Source organism: Dufourea novaeangliae, unplaced genomic scaffold (genome assembly GCF_001272555.1).
Source record: "Dufourea novaeangliae isolate 0120121106 unplaced genomic scaffold, ASM127255v1 scaffold18, whole genome shotgun sequence".
In the NCBI taxonomy this organism is placed as follows: Eukaryota; Metazoa; Arthropoda; class Insecta; order Hymenoptera; family Halictidae; genus Dufourea; species Dufourea novaeangliae.
This window is the reverse complement of record NW_015373888.1, coordinates 1,239,049-1,249,776: the sequence shown is the minus strand read 5'-3', so window position 1 is coordinate 1,249,776 and position 10,728 is coordinate 1,239,049. Positions and strand designations below refer to the sequence as shown.

At 32.1% G+C, this 10,728-nt stretch overlaps 1 protein-coding gene across 1 annotated transcript; it reads left to right on the top strand.

Annotated features, from left to right (window-relative positions):
• The first annotated feature begins 5,243 nt into the window (after positions 1-5,243).
• Positions 5,244-6,100, top strand: LOC107185414. Its single transcript, XM_015573086.1, has 3 exons — positions 5,244-5,396; positions 5,616-5,849; positions 5,966-6,100. The coding sequence occupies exons 1-3, from the start codon at positions 5,244-5,246 to the stop codon at positions 6,098-6,100; spliced, it is 522 nt and encodes a 173-aa protein (XP_015428572.1).
• The last annotated feature ends 4,628 nt before the right edge of the window (positions 6,101-10,728 follow it).

Genomic DNA, 10,728 nt, shown 5'->3' with positions numbered 1-10,728 from the left:
TTTCATTTCTTTAACTTCAATTGATGTTTGTAAGAATAAATATTTTATTTCTTTAATATACCATTAACTATCACCAATATGTATGTGGTATTATTCAGTCGTGTTCGAAATCAACGATACAAAATATTTCACGTTCTTTTAAAATGAGTACCTACATGTCGAGCCATTTTCGAGTATTGAAGTTATTTTTGAAGGTTAAACAATCAATATTTTCACAAATACATTTAGCATAGACAGGTTTTATATTTATACGTATCGTTTTTTTTTTGCGATTGGAAGTATTAATAGGGAATTCGAACGTATGTCGTCGAGATTGGATACTATTTCGCATTTGGTCCCATCGTTAATAATTGTGCAATATGTCGAGCGGGATGCCTCGTGTACAGCTAATAGAAACAGTAGTGAGACATTTCGTTTAGAGAATTATAGCGAAAAAAAAACTATGTATCTGCGAAATCCGACCGTAACGGGGGTGCCCACATTCCTTTTTAACGATTAGGCTTTTTGGTCGCCATACATCTCTTTGTGACGTGTTTCATATCTTCTATATTAGATTTAAATCGTGAATGGAAATTATACATTCAAATCTACATATGCAGGGTAAAGGGAAAAACAAGGAATCACCCAAAACAGCTTTATTGAAAATATTAATTTTCAATTCTTTAGTCCACCACTGTTTTCAACAAGTACCTACATGAAATCGTTAACGTTGTCTTATGTGGACAGTTTATTTCGTAATTCTTTGTGATTCGACAATCCTTTAGTTACAGTTGCTGGCAACAAAATGAGTTGTTTCCCATAAAAGCAATAAAAGTGCACATTCCCAGCTTTTCCCCTTTACCCTTCACATTATGACCACTAGTTTAAAAACCACCCCTTGATAATTATATTACAAAATTTCAGACACATTAGACCGTAATCAATATTTTATTGTATATATCATTTAACTGAGTGCAGTGTAATGTTCTAAGAATCACTTTATGTTTCCTCTTTCTTTTAACTGTTTCTAGTGGAGACGAATACGTATAACAAATGAAAGTCAATGCGTAGTTTTAAGACTGAAATTATAGAGTTTAAACTCACAAACGTAAGAATATTCTGTGAGGTACGATGAGAAATTAAAAAAGGAATCGCTAAATTAATTGGCTTTGTTTAAATAAATTGAGAATGTTAGTCCTTACTTTATGACGCCATTTAATTATTCGTCCAATATCAGCAAAACTTATTACAGCGCTTCTTAAAGATTAAATCTTAAAAATATTCAAAACTGTGTGTGCTAAACAATTCTACTTTACCTTCAATTTTTTTCAAGTTTCTGCTGATGTTCGTTATTCGACAAATACTACGCCTGTGAATTATTAACTCAGAGTTAAGCAGAATCCCTTAGTCGTATAAAAGATCTCCAAAAATACAATGACGACGAAATACAGTGGCTGCCAAAAGTTTTCAGCTGAACTGTATTTCCCCCATACCTACGCCATAACTTTTGGCCCGTATTTGTTAAAAACAGGAGAACAGATTATTTTTATGCAAGACAAATGTTTAATGTCACCAAGTCTGAAGAAGCAATGTATCCTCAATATTAAGAATTAAGGGTATAAATGGTATATCAATTATTTATTCGTGTTACAAACTCCTTTCGATTATCGCCTGGTTTGCTCTACACGATTATTGTCCAGGCGTTACCCCCACCACATGTCTGAAGCATTTCTCCCTATAAGATTATTGTCCCGAAGTGAACCAAGTTCGAGACAATAATCGAGCGGAGTCTGTATATATTTTTAAAAACATACATTTAAATTACAGTTTGGCTGGATCCTTTAGCAGCCACTGTATTTCGACCACGTACGAACTAAGAGAAATATATCTAAATAAATTAATATTTCAGCGTTTTAATATTTAATACTTCAGTGAACCAAATTGTTCCGTAAAATAAAGTCTGTTTGAAACTTCACTTGTATTTTCCACAAATTTCGTATAATCCGATAAACACAAATGACAGAGACCAGTCGGAGTGTCAAGGGCTCGAAAGGTGTCACATTTGTGGAACAAAAACAAGCGTTCCTTTTTGGTCGTAGTGCCACAAGGTCAGGGAATGCATTTCCGCCCAGCTTTTATCTTTCGTTGAGAACGGCCGTGCCGCAAAGAATGAAATGGCGGCGCGCAAATGGGCGCCCCTGCCACCCCTCGTTTAAGAGAAATAACGCGCTAACGATCGATCGAACGACTCGAAACTAGGGAAAAGGAAAAGGAAAAGGCAATGCAGTTATTAAACTATGAGCAAATTGAACTCATTGTGATTCTATAGTCAGATCTCTTTTAAGTAAGATTTTCTATCGGTTACGATCGAAGGCAATACTTAGGAACCTGATATTAGCGAACAATAATTGGTGAACGATTTTTGATTGTTTATGTTCAGTGATGAGTGATTAAACTGTTCAAATATGTTTAAACTTATGACGAAATGTTTGAACGATTCGAACAGTGTTCGGTCGTTTCAAACTTTGAAATGGCCGAATAGTGGTCAAACAGTTTGAACATCTTATGTTTGAAAATGTCCAACCTGCTTAATAATAAAAAAAAATGTCCAACCATGTTTGAACTGTTTGTTCACGAACTTATCACAACTCATGGTGCGATGAGTTAGGTGTTCTAGGTCATCGTAAAATGGACCATGAAATGAAAGGAAAGTATGCTCTATTATTCGTTAGTTCACGTGATAATTCATAGAGCATAATATTTGTTACTGAAACTGAATAACAGTCAAATTAATTTCAGACAGGTAAAACAATATTAATGCAAAAGAACACTATGTTTTTCACTAAAATATTTTAGCTTCAATTTAGATCCATACTTTTAGATAGGAATTATGATTTAAATAGGAAATATATTAATTTTCTGAGTTCACAAAGAAATATTTTTGTTAGTGATTGGTATTTTAGTGCGTGGAAATTGTAATCTAATATTGAGGTTGATAGCACCACTGATCGCTATTTTGTAATGGAGTTGTTTGAATTGTTATTCGAACCTTCGATTGCAACCGATTGATCGTACAGATGCACGAAAGAAATTAATATCGTTGCTTCGAGAACAGGCCGTTCAGTGAAATGGTCTTAATTTTCCTAACGTAACGTTTACTTCCGTGGCTACATTAATTATCACTTGCGTCACTTTCGAATAATTGAGGAGCGTTGATATTATTGCTTTCCGGTTTTAAGTGAAATTAAATTTTATCCAAAAGCGAGAGAATCTATTATAGAATAGCGAACCCGTCTTTATCCACGGTGTAACTTGAGCGTCACCGGATTTTAAAACGCTGAACTTTGAGAAACTGTATTCAGTAATCAAAATACAGGCGCATTGAAACAAAATTGTTAAAGTGACTTAATTAAAGGTGGAAACTATTTACGATATTAATTAGCGAGTACAAAATGTTATATTATCGTCGGTTCTCTTTTAGAAGAAGTCATTTTCAAGCACAATCATTGTACATTCCATTGTATTTAATAACAAAAGCGTCATCGTCTACATATTAAATTGATGATAATAATTGTATCAACATTTGTAATTATTCCAATCGTATATTTTTATATTTACTTTAATTTCCTTATTCAGTTTGTCTACAGAATGGAATACAAACATGTTTTTTTCGAGAGAGAATTGATCTTCCATCATTCTGCTTTATTTTCAAATTAACAAATCCAAAGCCTCAGCAGTTCTTTTTGCTTGTCTTAATGTCTTTTAGAAACGAAAGGAGGCAAATACAGATAGGTTTTTAATTTGTATATCTTTATCTCAATGATATTAATCTGTTTAATCATTTTAGAATATTTAAAGTTTTATATTATTTCCAGATGTCTCATGACGACGCTCATTTTACGACTATATTAGGTCTGACGCGCCTTTAGTGCTTTCTGGGGTGTTATATGTATGTGGCAGAGATTTTAACCTAAACTATTCGTACAATATTTCAACAATAATATGCAAAGTGTATCATCAAAAATCGATAGAATCGATAGATTCGCGTAATTATTGCCACTTTGGTCGTATAATATCCGAGAAATAGCGGCAATAATTTTTTTACGCGACGGAAGTGTTCCTTTTACTGGTGGCGTCATCCGTGACAAAACGTTCAAGGTGGTAGCCTGTTGTTACCGATAGAAAACTGCATGATGAAGACTTTCTTCGCCATCTATGTATGTAGTACCACCGACTAGGTATATATCTACACTAGCGCTCGAGCCTAATGAACTACCAGCTTGAGAGTTTTGCCGTAGATGTCGACGAAGGTATTATTGACCAAATTTTCCTTTTTTGTATAAAAAAGAATATTATTTAAAAACAACGAATTGAGGATTGCTAACGCAAAACATTGACATAAAAATTTTCAAAGATAATTGTAGGAATAAAATGGCATCAATTTCGCCTGAATTTTCACACGAAAGATAGAGTGTAAAACTTCTGATAGAATTCTCTCAATATATGATATATTACTTCAGAACTGAAAGATGCACAAAACTGGCAAATAAATAAACGAAATTTTATTATGTACTTATATAATTTATAAACGTTCTGTTTATAAAATTCTTTTTCAATAATTTCTAAATTCTTCGAATCTTAATTTCATTTTATTATTGTTAATGTTAGCGTTCAGTAAATATTATTATATCAATATTAAAATATAATTTCTTATCTTGTTTTTTGTTATAATAAAAAGAAATACAAGAATTGGATGTTAATATCCAAAATCTAGAACATGTACTTGAAATATTAAAACTGAAGTTATTGCAATTTCTTCAGTTTTAATTCCACTTATTTTTATTCTATTTCACATTTGTTTTATGTTTACATTTATGTTTACCTCTTTATTAAATTAAGAAGAATCTATTTTAGTCTTATTCTTTGTTCTTTATAATACATTATTAAAATATTAATAAATAATATGTACATACCTCTGTTCCTTTGCCAATATATTTATATATTTTTATATTTTAAAGTCACTTTCTTTGTAGGTCCTTCATTAACCTGCTTATTCTAATTTTCATTATATATGTGGGAGAAATTTATACAGTTAAAAAATAAAATTTGAACATTCAAATGTGAAGATTTTATTGGCTTGTATTGGTTATGTCCTCACGTTTTGAAATATTTAGATAGATGGGATTTAAGACCACCTGTGAAGAAGAAATTAAATACAAATTCATTATTATTGTCAGTGAGAAATAGTTGTGATAAATATAATAATGAGGAACATCGAAATAAAAGCCAGAATCAATGATCCAGAACTTATAATTTCTATAACCAAACAATTGACAGATTCTGCTTGCATTGTCATAAAGCAGCATGATACTTTCTTTAAAGTAGATGAAGGACGATTAAAACTACGAGAATTTGAAGTAAATACATAACACTTTTGTAAAACTTTTGCTCATTTCATGAAGTAACAATGTCACTTTTATATACATTTAGTATGAACAGAGTGTAATATGTGAAATGTAAACACATAGTTAAAATCATGTGTCAAGAAGAATGGTGCTTGAAATGAATTATTACATTTACATATATTCCAAGCTAATATTAAAAACAGTAACGAATAATGGTATTTGATACTGCAGGATGGTACAGGAGAATTATTATATTACAGAAGAGTCAATATATTGGGTCCAAAACTATGTAACTATGAAAAGACAGTTCTGGATCCCGAAGCATGTATTGGAATTAGAAAAATTTTAACTGCATCAAATGGTTGTATAGGTATTGTAAAAAAGACTAGAAAGTTGTACATGGTTGGTCAAACTCGGGTGCACATTGATGAAGTTGATGGTTTGGGTAACTTTATGGAGTTAGAGGTACTTATTGGTACAACAAATATATTTTATCATTCTTGTCTAAGACAAATTTTGATCAATAATAATAATAATTAAAATATAAATTGCTGAATAATAATGTACTATTACTACTTTAGGTTGTTTTGTCCGATGAAGAAGATGTGGAAACTGGGGAAAAGATTGCTCAAGACTTAATGACTAAATTAAACATAAAAAATGAAGATTTAATACCAGATGCATACATAGATTTACTTAGTAAACGTTCTGTATAATTGTAATAAATTATATTTATACATATATATATTTTGTACATTAAAAAATGTATGATTTATCATTAATGTACGTACTGAGTTACAATAACAATTCAGTATTTATACAACTAGATTTTAACACCTACTCCATTAAGTTATTTAAAAGACAATATGGAATATTTGAATTAAAGTATGAATAAAATAGTACATTCTATTTAGTACATTCTACGATACACATAGTAAGCATTATAGCTCTGAAATTGTCTGTTAAAATTATATCTTATGATTCTATTTTGAATATGTGGTCTATTCCATGAAATATAAATGTTAGAATTAGTAGTTTGATCGTTCGTTGATATATTATGTAAATCACTTTACCATAAAATGCTCCGAAAATAATGGTTATTGTATATGCGTATTATCTATCAATAGTTAATTCACATTAATCATCGGTTGCATATTGTTCATTAGAAGAAAGGAATAAAAACGAAAGGCGCGCGGAAAAGAAATGGTGAGAATGAAAAGGCAATGGTATTCTACTATCATAACCGGGATACGATATAGCGATAACACTACCCACGCTTCTCTTCCTTCCTCTTGGATGATCACGTTCACTCGTTACATTTCGCGAGTACGAGATCTAACTTAACGTTGTCTGCCATGTTTAAGGGCACTGTACTCTATTGCCTTACTTTTGCACTAAACAAAGTACAATCCTTTATATTCTTTATATTAATAGTTCAGAAATATTTTCTTTTTTATTACAGAAGACAGTTGGACTAACAAATCTTTCTTCTGAGAAAATAAGAATTTTCACGAAAATTTAGTATAATTTGTGCTCCTCCTGTTTGGAAACCATTATTTCAATATTCAAATACCTATTGGAAGGAGAAAAATAAATATTTAAGTTTTCTATAAAAATTATTCAAACTCTAGATATAATTCTTCACTTTCAGAAGAGGAATTAATTGTTCTCTGAAGAATATGAAATATTTACAGTACACGAAGAATTGTAAAAAAATATTTGTTAGTTTATTCTTGCACTGTTCTGCGCATTATTATTTTGTTACTTATTTTTAAAACGTTCAGTTGGTCCTTGCTGTTGAAAAGCAGGAATTCCCAGATTTAAAGGACCCTTTCTCGAACGTGCTGGGCTGAATTGCCACTATAGAGAGAACCTTCAATTATGTTTTACGACCCGAGGTGCTGGTCAGTCTCAATGGTGTGGTGGTGTGACGTGCCAGTTGTATATAAACCATTCGTTCCGTAGAGAGCTGAAGGAAAACGACTACAAGTGTGCTGCACGTGTGAAGAGCAACCGGCTGGTACACGAATGGACATTGTGTGCTCTGCTGATTTTGTCTCCCTGTGCCAGAAGAATCTTCGTATTCTGAGTATTCAGTTTTTAAGTAATCCCTTTTGGTAGAAAAATGTTTACACAATTTATTACGTTAAATGTACTGTTTTAATATACATCATTACATTAAAACTACAACTACCAGCACTGAATGTACACTATATTAAATTGTATAATATAGTAATATACTCAATATATAATACAATTTAATTTAATATAGTATAACATAAAATGTGTAGTAAATTAGAAGCCAATTCTTTCTTCTAAAAACTTCACCTAAAATACTATTATAATTTCAGTAATCCTAAATAAGAAACCCGCAATGCGTCATTTTGACGGGTTTGGTAGTTCTAGTGTTAACTATTGAATGGTGGAAATAATATAATAATAACAATAATTATACAATAGTTTATTTTTCAGCCTGCCGTCCATGAAAACGAACTCAGTTTACGTTTATTGCTCTTATTCATTTTACACACTCAGAATGATCGAAGTATAAGAAAGTATATTAAGATAATTTCATTTTACCGATTGAAGTAGAAAAATGTTTATAAATTATAAACTATAATAAATCACCGTGTGATATTTACAGTTCAATCAGACCAGACACGAAAGAAAATAATTGTATTGTTTTAAATATTATAATAATATACATATTGAGGGTTGCGTAGGAATATTTTTCAAGACCTGTCGATTTGTTATTCTATTTTGCTTGGAAGATGGCGAAATTGTTTGAGTTACGTGAGACAAGCTGCGCGAAGTATAAAATTTGCGAACAGTGGTTTATTGTACTGCAAGTAACACGATACTCCAATATCTTTGTTCAATCGCTGCCTATGTTATCATAATTTAAATATATTCTTCATTGATGAAAGGAAGTCAGACATAGAAAGAAGATTTATAAAAAAATTCTACAAAATAGTTATGATTAAAGTATGAATGTTTTAAATCATAATCTGAAATAATTAATATATCCAGTAGACACAACTATAATGATTGCCATAATCTTTGCGTTGCAGCAGCCGCTCTATCAAATTCAATTTTTCAATTAAGCTAATTAATAAAGTAAATACAACGGGTTGTAAGAACATTTTCAATGTTTCAATTTTATTTTAATTTCAACCTAATTGAACATTTAATAGGAAAAGTACATTTACATGTATTCAACTCCTGTCTTTGACGATGAATCTATTAAGTTGTTGCACAGGAAATGGCGAATTTTTTTTAGTAGTAATTGATATTACATTGTGCTTTAACAACCTTTATTAAACGACGTCAGATTGTACAAGCTGCACGAAATATCAGAAAATTTAGAAAATTCGAAGCTTCACTTCAAACCCAAAAATTCGAACAATCGTAAAGAACTTACAATTAGTATTGAATTTCGTTTCCATTAACTGCTTATTTTCATTCATCTCGATCAATCCTCAACTAGTTTTACTACCAAAACGAGCAATCTCTCGCAGCAAAACGAAATGAACATACTTAACACTGAAATAGTGAAAAACCACCCTTGATCATAACAAACCACACTTATTTTTGCATGTGATTTATTATTGAATCACTTACTTTCTATGAATATTTATTAAAGTTATTCTTATTACTAGACAGCTGATTTTATGTATTGACGGTACACACGATTGTCCAAATTTACTGTACTAAAAAATATAATAAAACGTGATCAGGTTTTTCCTTTACTAAGAACTAGATAGAACCCTTAATATAATAAACAAATTTCAGTTTAATTACAGTCCCCATAACTGCGGATCTTTATGCATTTATAGCACCTATTGACTTGGAAAATCCAACAAGATAAGAGTTTTATTATAAACGTAGTAAACCATCCAGGAGAGAATTCAAAATTCTGCTCTATTTTTATTTTTGAAAATTGAGTATATTTGAAATTCTGAATTTATATAAACCTCTGCAGGCTACCTATTACCATTCCCATTCATAAAACCGCAGTCAAACACACGGAACCAACAAAACAGCTGGTTCACACGCAGGACCACACACCATCGAATACCCAAATTCCCAAAACAAAGAATGAAACCACGCTGCGGCTAATCCCCTTAGGGGCATTCCACGCGAAATCGGACACTTTTTGGAGTAACATTTCAGATTTTGTTGACACTTCGATATGTTGTCCAATTTAGTGATATATAAACGTATCTCGAAAGTTTTTTCAAAATCTTACAAATTGTTGATTCTACAGCTGTTTGAAATATAGTGTCAACCTTTTTTCAATAAATTATAACTATGGAACTAACAAACCGATCAGAATGAGCTTTGTGGGTGCTTATAATGGAGGCCTAAGAGTACCTACTAAAAATTATTTCAGTTAAAAAAAATATTTTTTAACCATTTATTTTGCAATTGTTTTAAGGAAATGCAATTTTATAATAGCGAGGCACTATTTAAAATTTTTTAAAAACTGAGGAATATTTGTCCTTAAAGAGGACAAATAGGACTATATCCTCATCTTTTAAAAAAATTTTAAATACTGCCCCGCCATTATAACAGTGGATTTCTTTAAAACAATTGCAAAACAAATGGTTCAGAACAATTGTTTTTAACTGAAACAATTTTGATTAGGTACTCTTATATCTCCACTATAGTCACCCACAAAGCTCATTCTGATCGGTTTGTTAGCTCAACAGTTATGATTTATTAAAAAAAGGTTGACACTATATTTCAAACAGCTGTAGAATCAACAATTTGTAAGATTTTCAAAATACTTTCGAGATACGTTTACATATCACTAAATTCGACAACATATCGAAGTATCAAGAAAATCCGAAATATTACTCCAAAAAGTGTCCGATTTCGCGTGGAATGCTCCCTTACGAAAAACATTTTCTTGCCCAGTTGCCCCCGCATCGTGCCCCCCTCCCCCCATTCTACCATTCTCTGCATCAGCACCCTCCATTCTATTCGAGCAGAGAAAGAGGAAAGGAGCCTCATTCTACGTACGGCACTGGCCACTGTCGGAGGTCGGAGGAGAGGTTCTCCTTAACAGAGAGAGGAAAACCGTGTGGCGAGAGACGCGTCAGCCAGGCGGTCGAACGGCGTCGCTCCCTGTCGTCCGTTCATTCTCGATCTTGTGCTCACTCGGGTCCACGGTGTGTACTCTCTGTGTGTCTTCCCATATTATACATATACCGCCGGGGGGATCGACGGTGATACGGCGTGTGGATCGTTTCGATCGGTTCTGGTTTTTCGGGTGTCGATCGCCGTCCAGGAAAATCTCGACGACGACGACAACGGCGCGTCAACTCTCGTGGGAAAGATA